The 14888-nt window shown below is 43.0% G+C and overlaps 1 protein-coding gene across 1 annotated transcript; it reads left to right on the top strand.

Moving 5' to 3' along the window:
• The first annotated feature begins 585 nt into the window (after positions 1-585).
• LOC108644332 lies at positions 586-14859 on the top strand. Its single transcript, XM_029965774.1, has 17 exons — positions 586-656; positions 1005-1101; positions 1194-1252; positions 1387-1479; positions 3106-3233; positions 4577-4723; positions 5901-5972; positions 7343-7510; positions 7603-7699; positions 8569-8786; positions 9936-10089; positions 10888-11096; positions 12330-12447; positions 13291-13496; positions 14118-14235; positions 14317-14483; positions 14800-14859. Exons 2-17 carry the CDS (start codon positions 1073-1075, stop codon positions 14857-14859), a joined length of 2043 nt encoding a protein of 680 aa, XP_029821634.1. The 5' UTR covers positions 586-656; positions 1005-1072.
• The last annotated feature ends 29 nt before the right edge of the window (positions 14860-14888 follow it).

Genomic DNA, 14888 nt, shown 5'->3' with positions numbered 1-14888 from the left:
ACTGTGTCCTGGGAGTGGATGTGCCCATTGGCTTTTATTTATTCTGAAGTGGTGTGAAGGGTGCTGTGAAAATAATCTCAATTCTACAGCACAGCTCTGCTCATGCCTGTGAATCAAAGTGAGGTAAGAATCGTTGGGCAATGCCCCAAAATGGAAATGAAAAGAAAATTGAGCCCTGTGTTTTAATTGCTCAAATGTCAGCCTAGATGTCCTGTACCCACTATGGTTCATCAATGCCACACAAGCTGTATTTTCAGCTCACCAAGCCTCTCAGCCTTCCTGCTTCCTGGGTCACTTGCAGTCCCAGAGCCACAACTCTCATCAGGAGCTAAGACATTCTCTTCTCAGGCAATATATTTGGTCATTTACAGACAGACCTGCACATGGTCTGACAATGATATCAGAGCACTTCTAAAAACAAGATGTTTTCACCAAAACACTCTCTGATAATCAAACAAATCAAAGGGCGACCTAACTGGATCCACAAAAGCCAAACATGCAGCTGCCAAAGAACTGCTGTTATCTCTGGCATGGCTGGGTCATTGGGACATTTCACAGAAACAAAAATGTATTTCCTGTGTAGACCCAATTAAAACACCTCCAGGGAAATGTTTCTGTGCTCTTAAGACCTGAAGCCAAAGCTACCCAACTGGCTTGTAAGGAATGAGAATACTTCCCAGGGGTTGATGGAAAGCATTGAGTACCCTCTGCTGGTCTCATTACAGTTAGGTTCAGCAGCAGCCTCTGACCTTGCAAATACCTGTGAAGGTATTTGCACAGCAGAAGGGTGCTGTGCCCTCCCAGTGAGAGGGAGGCTGCTTCCCACTGCCAGGAGTGAGCTCAGATAACATTGAAGGGCACTGCAGGATTCAGCCCAGGTGTCCCTCCACGACAGAAGCCACTGGCCCCTCCTGGTCTACACACAGGGTTTGGAGAACACAGCACAGTCTGTAAAGGTAAGCTGTACCTCTCCTCCCGGGTCTGACCAAGTTCTGTCTCCACAGCTGTGTCCACTTACTTTCTTTCACGTGGAGAAGGACTTTGATGCCCATGCAGAGGTCTCCAAGGACAGATGGAGGCTGTGGGTCACTCACTATGCAGGTAACAAGACTTTGGTCGCCACCTCCTTAATTTTCCTTTCTTTTTTTTTTTCTCTGTTCACCCCATTATTAATTCATGTGCTTATACTGCAGAATCTGGCTGCTTTTCTTGCTGTTCTGGCTGGGACAAGGGAGGCAGATGGTTCCCCCAGGTTGGTGAAATATGATAAGAGGATAGTGGGAAGAGGCAAGGATGAGAACTTGGTTATTTTGCTTGTAACAGGATGTGCCTCTTCTCTGCCCTTCAGTCCCAATGACTCATCCACTCTATATGTGCTCCCACCAGGTTTTGTAGAGAGCAGTTGCCGCTCCAGAATTTTTTGGATGAAACTGAATAAACTCTTTCTCCAGGGAAAGTTCTTCCAGCTGGAAATCTATGGTGAGTCACAAGTGTCTACCCCAAATACCATGACGGCTGGGGAATCACCCAAGTGATCAAAGAAGTCTGTGATCTGGATGCTGCTGCCATCTATTGATAATTGGTAACTGACCCCAAAGAACCTGCAGCACATCCTTGTCATCTAGACCTGGCCTCTCACATCTCAATTTGGCCAGTATCCCTACAGAGCACTAAAGCTTGTATCTACAGCCACAGCCCCCTTTGCCCCTTACAACTAACCTGCTGGGGAAAGGAGAAAGGATGGTCTGAAGAGGAAGGACTGGCATTTGGCTTTCATACTTTCCTCTGCTGAGCTCTTACACGTGACTAGCAAGAAAAACAAAGCGGACATTGCAGATCGGATATGTCCTGGACAGCACAAATGAAAACAGCACTGTAGGACAGGTAATACCCAGAAAACACACTCTCAATGAGTGCTGAGTGCTGCAGCAATTTAAGGACTTTTTTTTTTTAATTTCCTTTTCATTTAACATCACAATTGCAGTTAAATACCCTAATTCAGTTTGAACAAAAGGTTTCCGTTTTGCTGGGGAAAACAAAAATCTACCGAACCAAAATGAAAACCAGAAAATGTTCACATCAGATTGTAAAAAGTATGTGATTTCACCCCAAACCAGATTAATTTCTGTTGAGATTAGTCCATTTTTTTCTGGGTTTTGTTTTTGTTTCACTTGATTTGGAGGCAGAACTGAAAAAATCAAGTATGGAAAGTGTGTGGGGAGAAGTGATAGCATTTATGAGAGCAACTGATACTGCTGGAAACAACAGACCAGCCTTCAGGCATAAAATGTTGTTTGTTTCTTCCAGCTCTATCAGTTGGTCTCATAAAAGCTATTCCTTCTTATTCCAAAGTTATTTCCACTTATCTCCTTAGTCTATCCGGGCTGCAAGCATACATGTACTCAAACAGCAGTTATAGTCCTGTTCTACATATAAAGATGACAGACAAATCTAGAAATTGCAGTGGCAGCTAGTTAAACCCTATCTGTTTGTACAGATTCTTGTGTCTATCCCAAGGCTAAAATAGTTCCTTAATCAGAGGGCAGATAATTAACAAAATATGATGTTATTAACTCCACCAACATCAAGAGCTGAGTGCAGCCAGCCCTCATTGTGTCTGTTACTTGGCTCCCCCCATAGGTTTCACAGCACATGCAGATGAGCAGCAAATATGATCAATATGTAAAAATGCCCATCCGAAACAGGTCCATGACTGCATCCTTTGACAGCAGATTATCACAGCTTGATGATTTTTAAAAATGGATGGGCTTAATAGTCCATCACTTTTTTATAGGGAGTTAGGGAGGGAAAAATGTAGGTGATATCTCGGAGAAGTTCTCCATAATAGCACTTCAAGGTGGCAGTGGCAAAAGCTTCTGGATGCAAAGAAACAGGCACTAAAGTGCACATTACATGGGTGAGGTTGAGTCACACCAGACTGTGTCACACATTCTTACAAATGCCAGCACAGTTTCACCAGGTCTTTAACAGCACACATCACTGGAGAGCACCCAGAGAAGAGCTGCATGAGAGGCCCTTAGCACCACTCTGCCCCGTGACTTGCCCTGAGCTTTACATCCCACATATAATTCCCTTTTTCTGTAGATCCTTATGCTGGCCCCATTCTGTTGGATGAGAAACTAGCATCTCGCTGTGGCTACGTGCTGTCAGAAGATGTGTGGGGCAACCCCGTCTTCCGCGCGTCAGTGCTTGGCTGTCATGTGGCCAACGAGGTAAGACCCAGCCACAGGCTTGAAAACAGCTCAGATTGCACATCCTCTCCAAAAAGACAAGACAGACAAGACTGAGAAACTATATGGTATTCTAATGGCACATTTTGAGAACAGTGAATTCAAGGAACCAGTGTTGGTAGTGTGTAGAAATGAATAGGCAATGGCTCTCCGCTTCGAGGGTTGTTCAGTGTGACTGACATGGGATTTCCTCTGTCCATGGAATGACACTTAGCATAATGCTGCTGACTAGCTGCCAGTTCTCAAGCATATCTTTGTAGCTGCTGATTTGCCAGAGAGTTTCTTGAAAGCCTCTCTGGAAAGAAGTAGGCATCTGCTTGAGTGTGATTCTGGCAGATTTTTTCCTGGCTTAATTTGTGTGGTAATGTGCCTATTAACACATGCCTAGGAACGTAGATCACACACGCCTATTAGATCTAGATTTGTCTCATGTAACTTTAGCCATCTAAAAGATAATGTCTAGCCTAAACTAGTTGTTTAGGCTTCCACAATAGTCAATGGAGAGAGGCAGGCATCTCAGGAAAGTGATTCACCCCTTCCAAAAATACATGTAAAAGTGTAGCCTGGACTTCTAATTTCTAAATATTCACCGGGATGAAACATACCCAGAAAGAGAATATATCAGAGTAGAAACTTCATTGCTTGTCCATGTTTAGTCTGGTTGGTCCTGGAAGCCCCACAGAAAAAATATGGTAAAACTTTATGGGCAGAGGTTATGCTAACAAGGACAGGGGGTGTGCAGTGTGCTGTGCAATGACCTGGATTTCCAGGCTGGAAATTTCTCTGGAAAGTTTTTGCCTTTTTCTGTAGAAAAATACACATCTATGTCAGATAGAAGCATGGTCCATGGCTTTGTGTGTGGCTCCTGGAGAGTTGAAGAATCAAAGGGAGTTCTTACCGGAGCGAGTCAAGATAGACTCTAAACAGCATTTTTAAGACAGATCTGAACAACCTACATCAAAACAAAAGGTCCAGTACTTTTTCTCCATGAGGAGGCACATGGGTCACAAATGGGAGAAATGTGAACCATATGGTGAGGTAGGTGAGATCTTCTCTTGACCAGCTGCACGTTATAGTGTGTCAAGAATAGTGCTGAGATGTGATCTGAGACAAAGGCTGTGAGTGCCGAAGCAATGTCTCCAGCTCAGAAAGCCCCCACAAACAAACCACTTCAGATAGGGTGGTATGTTGGAGGAACTGGCACTACAGCTCTAAACCTGTTCTCATCATTATAAAACACCCTCAGAAACAGGACTAGATGGTCCCATGCAGTCAATCCTGGGACCTTACACAGTATCTACTGAATTGCCAGTTTTTCTTCCCAGGCAGATGATCTGTTTACTCTGACTGTGAACATCAAGGTCTCCTCATTTTCAAGCATGAGGGCAGCTGTGACCTACACCCACCCTATGTACTGCTCCTACCCTTCCTGGGCTTCAAGAGAAATTGTGTGTGAAGAAAACTACATGGAGGTAAAAATTTTCCCACTGAAGTCGAGGCTACATACAAGCTCCCTGCCAGGCACAACAACCTCCACAAATTCCTGTCAGAGGTTGATTGTACGCTATGTACCAGGCATAATAGCAACCTGCTGATATTTAGCAGAGTGTGTAACTGTAGATGCTTATTAGTAACACATTTACATGCCATAGGTATTTTGGATGAAGTGAAATTCAGCTAACTCTACAGATGATGTAAGTCAAGCCTCTGCAAACAAATCAACAGCCTGGCAGGGCAAGCTCTTTAGCTCATGAGAGTACCTTTATGTTATAAAGTGCTTCAGCATCTGTGAGAATGTCATCCTTATGTCTGAAATAATAAAACCTAGAGGCTGCAGAGCTTCACCTCTGCTGCATCACACAACTCACAGAACATCACTGTGAGATAGGACCTGCTTCCCACTGGGTGGTATGATTGGGCTGTCCAGCCTGCTGCCACCACCTATGCACCAGTGTAGAAATAAGGCTGTGAACAAACCAAATTTCACTGCTTTTTGTACACAACTACTATAGGCAGGACAAAGAAAGCATATTTCTCCTGTTAGAACATGAGGCTTGCAGTCACGTCTGGGTGTTGCAACACACTTAAACCGTGGTACAGATGTCTGAGGCAAACACTGACTTCCAACCCAGTGTCCTCTGACCCTGTCCTCTTACCTCACCTCACTCGGAAGCACATGCTGGCAAGATTTACACCATAGCATCTACCTTAGGTACCGGGGATCCGGCATTTTCAGATGTTCAGCCTGCATGGGAAGGGGAACCAATCCTGTTAAAGCCAATAACCTGTTTCTTTATACCTCTGGTGAAGAGACCCAGATGTCCCTGAAAGACTCCAGATTGGAATCTAGTTTACAGCTTACCAGATATGAAGCAGGACTTTTGGGTTATCTGGTCATACACAAAGTATTTCTTCTGCTATACATGTACCACCATAAAGGCCATGCTTTTAACTTTGATTGTAAGGCCACAGAAACTACTGCCATCAAAAACCTCTATGGAAACACTTTAATTACCTTCGAAGAATGCAAATTGCTAAATCCAGACATAGTTTGGAGAAGAATTCTGAATGCTCTCTCTCTCTATTCCCCATGCCTGTAATAATGTTGAAGATCTGTTTGCTCCCAAAGAATATCCTCTGTGTCCCCAGGTGTCAGTGAAGACTGATGTCCCTGCAGTTTCAAATGACTACACCGTAGCGTGGATGTCAGCACTGCCAGAGGTATGAAGGGGAGCCTTTCCTAACAGTTCCTAGCCTGCCTCTTCTCTCTAGTCTTATGAGTCATTCTTGGGGCACAGCTCCATCTCTCTCAAAAAAACCCAGGGAGATGACAAAGTTGCCATCAAGTATTGAAAAACCTCTCAAGTATTTTTAGACCTCTAGACTGCAAAAAGACATTTAGGTGGGAGAACAGAGCCATGTGCTTGTTCCATTAGTGGAAACTGCATTCAAGACAAAAAAAAGGTAGGTGGTTCTTCACACAATGGGTAGTGAATCTGTCAAACTCATGGCTAAAAGATGTTGTGGCTGTTAAAAATTTATTTGATCCCAAAGAGAATCTGGAAAAGTTGACTGAAGAGAAATCCAATAAGATGTACAAAATACAAAGAAGCTACAGATAGCTCAGGAGTCCCTGAGACGAAAATTATTTGAGAATGGAAAGAATTATGGGGAAATTATGACTGGAGCATCTCTCTTATGAGGAAAGGCTGAGGGAGCTGGGCCTGCTTAGCCTAGAGAAGACTAAGAGGATCTTATCAATATCTGTAAGTATCTGAAGAGGATGGAGCCAGGCTCTTCTCAGTGATGCCAATCAATAGAACAAGAGGCAATGGGCAGAAACTGATCCACTGGAAGTTCCACCTGAGTATGAGGAAGAACTTCTTTACTGTGTGGGTGACCATGCACTGGAACAGATTGCCCAGAGAGGTTGTGAGCCTCCTTCTCTGGAGATATTCAAAAGCCTCCTGGACACAATCCTGAGTAATGTGCTTTAGGGGACCCTGCTCAAGTAGGGAGGTTAAACTAGATGACCTTCAGTGGTTCCTTCCAACATTAACCATTCTGTGATTCTGTGAAATATATATGCTTGTCCTTTTTATCTCATCTCTTACTTGCTCCTTATGCCCATTTTCCTTTTGACTATATTCCCATACAGCTATTATTTCAGGGGACTCTGTTCTAGGACAGTACAGGCATTACTCTCTTCTTATCTTTGGCACAGTATGGCTACATACTATAAAGGGTAGTCTGTCATTTGGCCTCTGGAGTACTCCAGCAATCAACAGACATGAAGACAATAATTTTCTTAACAGCACAGATCCTTTTGTCCACAGTGGATTTGTTCAAGGCCACCAGTCCAAGTTTCTTCCAGTGCTGCTATAAGACTATCTTTAAAGGTGCCTTAAAGAGCTCTAGAATTCCTTATCTTTATATATATCAAAGGAATTTCTTGCCTGGGATGAACTAGTAATGTCCAGTATCATTCCAGTTACTCAAGCTTCTAACAGGAAAATAGGTGCTACAATATTATATTTTTTTAAGAGACTTTGGTAGACTTAGATTTGATGCAACTCATCTCTCTCTTGCAGACTCAAAATGTTGCATACCAGCAATGGCAACTGATGTTTGTTTCTCCATCAGGGAGAAAGAGAGTAACAGTAAGCGATGCAGTGAAACTGGGATACAGCTTCAATAACACGCTGTCCCGAGTGTACCTGCGCGCGCCCTACCACAGCAACGAGTCTGACATCAGTGTGGTGAGTTGTTGGTCTCAGTCACACACAAAGCTCTGCCCTTTCCACTGCCTCTCTAGAGCATCAGCTCTCTTTTTCTGCCTGCATCCCACCAGGTCAGTGGTGTGAATATGAACATGGTCACTTCCACTTCCATGTACAGGCAGCGGTGGCTGCTTTTGCTGATTGACACGACTGTCTCCTGTCCTGTTGGTAAGAATTTCTTCCTTCTTCACTAAAAACAACCAGCTAAGGAGCTAGTAGAAAACACAGTCTTCCCATTTCACTTTGACCTACTCTTAGAAAAGGGGATTACAAGCTGCCCTCAGAGCAACATGAGCTAAGAGTCTGTGGCTTTAGTCCCGGACAAACATGTTCCCTGCTGCGACAGTACATTGCTTGTGTTCCCAGTGCAGGGTCGTGCCTTCTCTCCAGTTTCTCAAATCTTCACATTAGATGCAGGGAACTGGAGACAAGTAAAAGTGGTAATAGAAGGGCCAGGGAGCTTCCCCTGGACTAATCCCACAGCCTCGGCTCTCCTCTTTTGTACCACTTCATGCAGGGCATGCAGCTCTGCATCCTTGGGACTCACCTAGTCCTTTTCTCTGGAGAGGCAGAACTATTCTACCTTTTTGAAGAGAAGTGGTGGCTGTACCTTCTGGCTCTCACAGAAGAGTATTAATGTGAACAAGTGGTGAGAAGCAGTAGGTTTTAAGTTGTCATGACCCTGAAGCCAATATTTCAAGGAAGTCTGAACTGGTTGCTCTGTGCCTTTTATTCCTTTTGCCCGCAAGCCCTGGGACCAGAAGGGCAACAGAGCAGGTAGCTGGCAGCATGACTGCTGGCTCTTCTGAAAAAATTAATGATTCACCTGAAACTGGTGATTCAAGCCTGCTTTGAGTGCCAGGGTCTCTGTGACAAAGTAGTCATCAGTTGACCAATATCCTACAAGGTGTTGCATCAGTGAAAGCTGTACAGATATCCTGGTGAAAAGGAGTCAGGGAAAGGCAGCTGTTGCACAGGGATGGCTCTGGTAACTCCAGTGACCCATTCTCTGGGACTATATCTATCTAACTCCACAGATGGCATCAGCTTCACTGATACTACGCTGACATGGACGATGCCAAGGGTTATTCCCACATTAGTGGTTCAAGAATCCACCTTTCTGTCTAAAAACATTGTAATGGGAGTTGATGATCAAGTCATAGTAAATCCAGAGGAGAAGAACTACTTACTGGAGCACAACGAGACACACATCAGAATAACTATCCCTATTGGAGCAGAAGGTGGCAAGCTAAAGGTTAGTACGAACACACAAACATGTTTGAGGGCCTGTACCATGGAAGATATTTCTAAATCATGATCATTCTAAATCATTCCAAATACTGATTGATTGCTGCTTAAAACTTGTAGATACAATAAATATTTGAAAACCTAGATGCTCCTTCTCCGTATTTTGAAAGCACTTACTCAGAAATTAGGACTTTGTGATTACAAATCATGATAGAAGCAAATGTCTTTTGTTAATAATCTCTAAGGCATACTAATAAACTAAGAGTGAAAGGATTCCTGGACACTGGAATTCAATTGTCCATGTTGTTAAATTGTGAAACTAGTCCTCATAAACATCTGACCTGGCTCAAGGAGTAATTTCCCAGCCAATTTCCATGAAGATAGCATGAGTTAGCATGGGACAGTTTCTCCACATGTAGCTGGGGTGCAACTACCTGCCTTGAACATAGTTTATTTCTCATCAATCTATAATTTACAGATACAGAGACAATGTCAAAAAATTGTTCAGTCAAACAGGATAGAATGGTTTGGATTGGGAGGCACCTTTAAAGATAATCTCGTCCAGACTGCCCTGCCATGGGCAGAAACATCTTTCACTAGGTCAGGCTGCTCAAAACTCCATCCAATGTGACCTTGAACACCTAGAAAGGAGCTGGCAATATTCCTACAAGTCTCTTTATCAGTTCCATTTTGTGTGGATGACATTGGTGTGATTCTGAGTTATCCCCTTCAGAAGTTCCCTTTTTTGTGTATCAGTGGATACTTACATCACTGTGTGTATGGTAACACCAGACAGGCTTGGTCTAAGAACTGCTGGAAGCACTGAGAAACTTTCAGAGTGAACTGAGACAGAACAGGACACATGACTGGAAATCCAGGGATTGTAAAAAAAAACAAACCAATGTGTTAACATGTTAATGAGGACATCCCCGCAAACCTGACACTTCCTTATTGAGAATCTCAGCAGTATCTGAGCCACACATGGACCAGATAAATGGGCCAAGCCAAAAAACAAACAAGCTCCCCTAGCAAAATCCATCCCAAACGGTACTAGTATATAACTTTCTCTTGCTAGTGTAAGATTTTTAACCATATACAGTCATCCCTTTATTGAGCTATTGAGAACTAAGACTTAATCACACATTTTACTTCCTAGAGTTCCATATCTGGTGGTGTATATGGAGTCATTTACAGTATTGACTTGTTTTTGGAGCACACGTGGACAGATGCAGGTTGGCAAACCACAAAGTACACAGTCATCAAATCCATCACTACAGCTTTCATGCCACAAATGCCAACTGTTATCAACAGTAAGTCATTCCTCTTGTTGTCTTTTACTAATTTTTTGCTGTGTTATACATCGCTCCACTTGACCTCTGCCACACCCCTACACACCCCACAATGTTCTCAACTCCCACTTCTCATTTGCTAGCCAAAGTCAACCACAAAGCTTTAGTTTTAACTTATTAGTTGCTGATAAAAATGAAAACATTTCTTTTGCATTAACATCCAGATTTTTCCAGTGAGCACTGGGACCCTAGAATAAAGATGTTGTGATGTGCAGTTATCACGTTGGGAAGAAAGACAGCGTTCACTGATGGCATTTTCTCCTCCAAACTGCCTGCATTTGTTACCTGGGGAGCATACTCAAATAATTGTGCCATCCAGTACTGCAGTCATGGTTTTTAAATTGTATTTTCCAATGCATTAAGGCACTAAATATCTTTGAAGCTGCCTGTATAAGGGATATGGAAAGAAAAAGGAGCCTCTTAGCATACATTATGATAGTTTTTCTGTATTTTACATGGCTGAACTAGATTCTAGATTTCTTCATAGGAAAGTCATTGCATGCCATAGTGCACCTCTAGAAAGTCACTGAAGCCACTTTCTGTAAAGTTGTATGTATTTGTTGTTAATCTCCTGCAGCTTGAAGCAATTCTCATGTACTCAGGGTATTTCAGATCTGACTAGAATACAAACACTCATTAATCAGAGCCATTAAAGAGATGGCTGTTGGCTAAGTTTCCTGGAATTTGAATGAGAAGCCACCCCAACCGTCTTTGTTACTTGATCCACATCAGCAGTAATTTGATGTTCTCTCCCTGCAGATACTGTGCCAGAGGAACGGCTTTTTAATGTTGCATTTGGATACTTTCTTCCCGATGTCTCTCTGGTGGCAATCGCAATAGGAAATGTGCCATTTACCCCGAGGGAAGCACAGTACCACGACTTCAAGGTTTATGAAACTCTCTTTTCTAATAGAACAAAAGGGTTTATCCTGGAAGTGTCTTTTGATGATCCATATGTTCAAAAAGAGGTAAGATACAGCAGGTCACTTCAGCAGATGAGTGGAGGAGGAGGGGCAGTCCCTTTGCAGACACAGCCCAGCTTTTATTAACCAACAACTGTTCCTCAGCCATAAAGGTGTCAATGACTCAGAGCTCATCTGAGTTAAAATTAGAGGCTTGTATATCTCCAGTTTGCCCTCCATAAGTCTCTGGGAGACACATAGTATCAAGTGTGATTAGATGAGATGAAATACCACTTTCTTTAGTGCCTGTCAGCATGGCTGACGTCCCAGTGCACGCCCAACAGGAAGAGCCTTGTCAAATCTGTATTAATTAGACGCTGTCCCTTGAAACAGGAGTGTCTTGGAAAAATGACTCATTGCAATGCTGCAAACACCAGTTACCAACATCCAGTACCTCCTCTGCACTGTTTGTGCAAAGCCATTTGACCGCTGGCACAAGCCATGCCATGTGTGAGCATGGAAAGGCAGGCTCAGGGTATTCTAAATCTAATTTTGTTAAGCTTCAGACCGTTTGTAATCTAAATATTTTTCAAAAAGTATGAACTCACAGAGGGATTTCAACCTCTCATTTCAGTGGGAGGATGCATAACTGCAAGTTCTCTACCACTATTCCAACCAAACCACGCAGAGCTGTGATGCTATTTTCTGTTACAAGGAACTACATTGTGAAAGCACAGGATCAGGACTTTTGCAAATAGTTTTAAGACTGCAGTCAAACCGCAGTTAAATTGCATTAAGGATCAAAGCAAGCCAAAAAATTCAGAAGTATTTCTTTCAGGTTGAACACCAGGTTTTGCTTTGGGAGCACTTTTAGTGAAGTAAAAGAGGATATTGAGAGGGATCTCTCATAGAATCTCCTCACACCTTCTATTTAACCAATTACTTACTCTCCTGGGTTCAGCCTGCACTCTGAGTAAAGAAGAATAAGGATTTGGAACCAGATCTCCCTCTACAAGCTCTTTCACCAGTGGGCTACAGAGGAACCACCACTGTGTTCACTTGTGCCTCCATTTTCTGAACAGGCACAACATGCTCCACATTTGTGTTTGGCTGAAAGAGCTGTTGAATCTAGGCCAGATTCCTGAATAGTTTTAGTCCAGTTGAAGCGATATTTTTGGAGACTGAGATATTTGCAGGGGAGAGGAGGGTGTTGGAATAATTTAGTGTTGCTCAGGATATACATGCCTGTCTGTGCTGGAAGCCATTGCTGCTGCAGTCTTACACTTCTCTCTCTTTCAGTATGTTAACAGAAATGAAACAAAATACACCCTCCTGGTTAACTACACTCTTAGCGTGGGGCCAGAGATGACACTCTATTATCATTCAGCAGAGGTGGAGTGTGTGATTGCTGATATTGGTAAGCTTTGCCCTGATATTAACTGGTTTGCATCAACAGCATGGATTAGGCTTTCATTGAATTCAGTGAGAACAGCATTAGAGTGAGGATGGAAGCTTTGGGAAAACCCCACCCTTCGAAAGCTCATTGTTGGTAATAGCCAACTTGCTGCTTTGCTGATGGCAGCTCTTCTGCATCCTGGCAAGAGAGTCTGCCCTCGAGACACAGAGCAATAAAACAAGTGTGTAGAATAAGTTGGCTTGCAAACAGTGAACCAGATGCCTCAGAACCTGAACATACATCTACTGGCAAAGCCTTCAGACATTGCTACAAGTTTCAGTTTGTCCTCAAATACAATTTTGCCTCTAAATCCAGGGCAGAACTTAACTGACTCAAATAAGTCGCTGTGATCTCTAAAGAGAGCATTTCTGTAAGGAGAAATCATCCACTAAGAGCTGTACTTAGCAGGTTACTGAAACAGTCAGGATGTCTTATTAGATTTTTGGATGCCATAAAGGTGACAGTCTCCTCACTGACTTATTTTATCTTTGAAATAACTCTTGATTCAACTCAAAGAAGTATGATCAAAAAATGTATTTATGTACATAGCTCAGCTTGCCTTACTGAAACAGGGAGTAGTCCCAGAAGCAAGCTGGAAGGTCACTGCTAAAGCATGAGGATTCCCCATCCCACCAAACGTGAGCTGCTACACCCACAACACAGCCAAGGCCCTGCAGACAATGCTAGCATGCACATAACAAGCTGCTGGGTTTTTTACCCTTGATAGAAATCCCTTCCTGGGTCAAACATTATCGCTCAAACCTTCCTTCATGGCTAACTCTTCATCCCACCTTCTTCCTGCAGAACTACCAGAAGCAGTTGGCTCCTGTGATGAAGAAAACCTGTATCTAACCCTCCCTACTTTTGGCTTGCACCAGTATTGGGAACTGTATCTTGGTAACACGCTACTGAACCGGCACATTGCACTCACCAATGGGTATCTGGCAGCTATCAATTCTACACACCTGATCTTGCAAATACCTCTGTTTGCTGTGGGAGTTATCTACGAGGTACATGTTTAGCAATGCCTTCTTTAAAGCATGTAGAACTGTTTGCTTACACAGAGTCCTCCAGTCCCAGTTTGTAGTGCTGTGGCATCACCCATATTGGAAAACCTCCAGAGGGAAGGACTCTAAGCCAGTGCAAGTAGGATAAGAGGCATGGGACATGGACCCTTCTGGTAATGCCATGTATGATGCAATCTGCAGTGCTCACTTGTCTCTAAAAGATATGCACCAAGTCTTCAAAAACAAACTCCTCTGTATTTTTACTGAGATGAGGCAAAATGTCCCATCTGCACTGAGCCAGAAACAATATTTCAACAGAAGTTTTATAAAAGAAGCTCTTTTAAAGGAACATTTTCTAGAAATGTTAAGACATGGCAGGGAAAAACTGATGCTGTAATAAACATCTGAACTATTGTACAATAATCAGCCAAAATTATCTCTGTGACAGTGAGTGATAAATTCATACAAGAAAATTCTGCCCCCATGTTGCATCAGGCTTGAGCCTTGACACTGACTTAACTCCTGTGACTTGTTAGTATTCAAGTGGCACAAACTGAGAGCAAAACTTTGTACACATGGATGATGTACTGTAACAAGACACCTCTTCTATCTCTTCCTTCACAGGAAGTGTCCTTTCAGAAAATCAAAGCAAGGTTTGATGTTGCCCTAAGGAAAGTGAGAACTATGGAGACCTTACAGATGTTCTCCATTAGCTGCAGTTTTAATTCTTCAGAATTTATAAGTAAGTTATACAACTGATCAGTCAAAAAAAAGATGTGTGATTCTTTCCTTGAGTTCATAACCAACCCTTTGACTCTCTCAGTATGCCACCCAGATGGTACTGTAATGATATCTGCCCAAATGAAGACAGTTCCTGGCATTGACATGAGTAAAACCAAACTAAGGGACAGCTCTTGCAAGCCTAGAGAGTATAATGAAGCGCATGCCTTCTTCAAGTTCCATGTCACTACCTGTGGCACTTCTGCAAGGGTAAGCCCATGGCCAGAGCAGATACACCTGCTGAAATACTCTGTCTCTCCTGCATTTTCTCTTTTGTTCCCCTGCCCCAGATGCTGAGAAGATTCAATTTTTAATGAGCTTCCCATATGCACAGTTTGAAGGTGATCACATTATTTATGAAAATGAAATCTCTTATGAGAAAGAGACTCTTCCAGGACAGAGCATACCGACAATCACAAGGGATCCAGATTACAGGTAGGATCTGCTGCTCACTGGCACTGCTCACTTTGGCACAGCTTCTGGAAAGTACATGTGAACACAAAAATTACCCTTTCTCCTATTCTAGACTAACAATCTTGTGCTACTATCAAGCAAAGGAGACCCTAGTGCTGGGGGCCTTCGTTAGTGATCCAGTCACATCACCTCCCTTTGGCT

The sequence above is a fragment of the Manacus vitellinus genome, unplaced genomic scaffold, assembly GCF_001715985.3.
Source record: "Manacus vitellinus isolate BGI_N305 unplaced genomic scaffold, ASM171598v3 scaffold_11_pilon, whole genome shotgun sequence".
Taxonomy (NCBI): Eukaryota; Metazoa; Chordata; class Aves; order Passeriformes; family Pipridae; genus Manacus; species Manacus vitellinus.
Note: the sequence above shows the minus strand (reverse complement) of the source record. Positions and strands in the feature narration are given on the sequence as shown.

Bases quoted from the DNA above. Each gene is read 5' to 3' on its own strand.
- LOC108644332 (XM_029965774.1), top strand. From the start codon at position 1,073: ATGGAGGCTGTGGGTCACTCACTATGCAG. The intron at 1,480-3,105 runs GTGAGTCACAAG...CTTTTTCTGTAG, and splicing joins CTTCCAGCTGGAAATCTATG to ATCCTTATGCTGGCCCCATT. The intron at 3,234-4,576 runs GTAAGACCCAGC...TTTTCTTCCCAG, and splicing joins GCTGTCATGTGGCCAACGAG to GCAGATGATCTGTTTACTCT.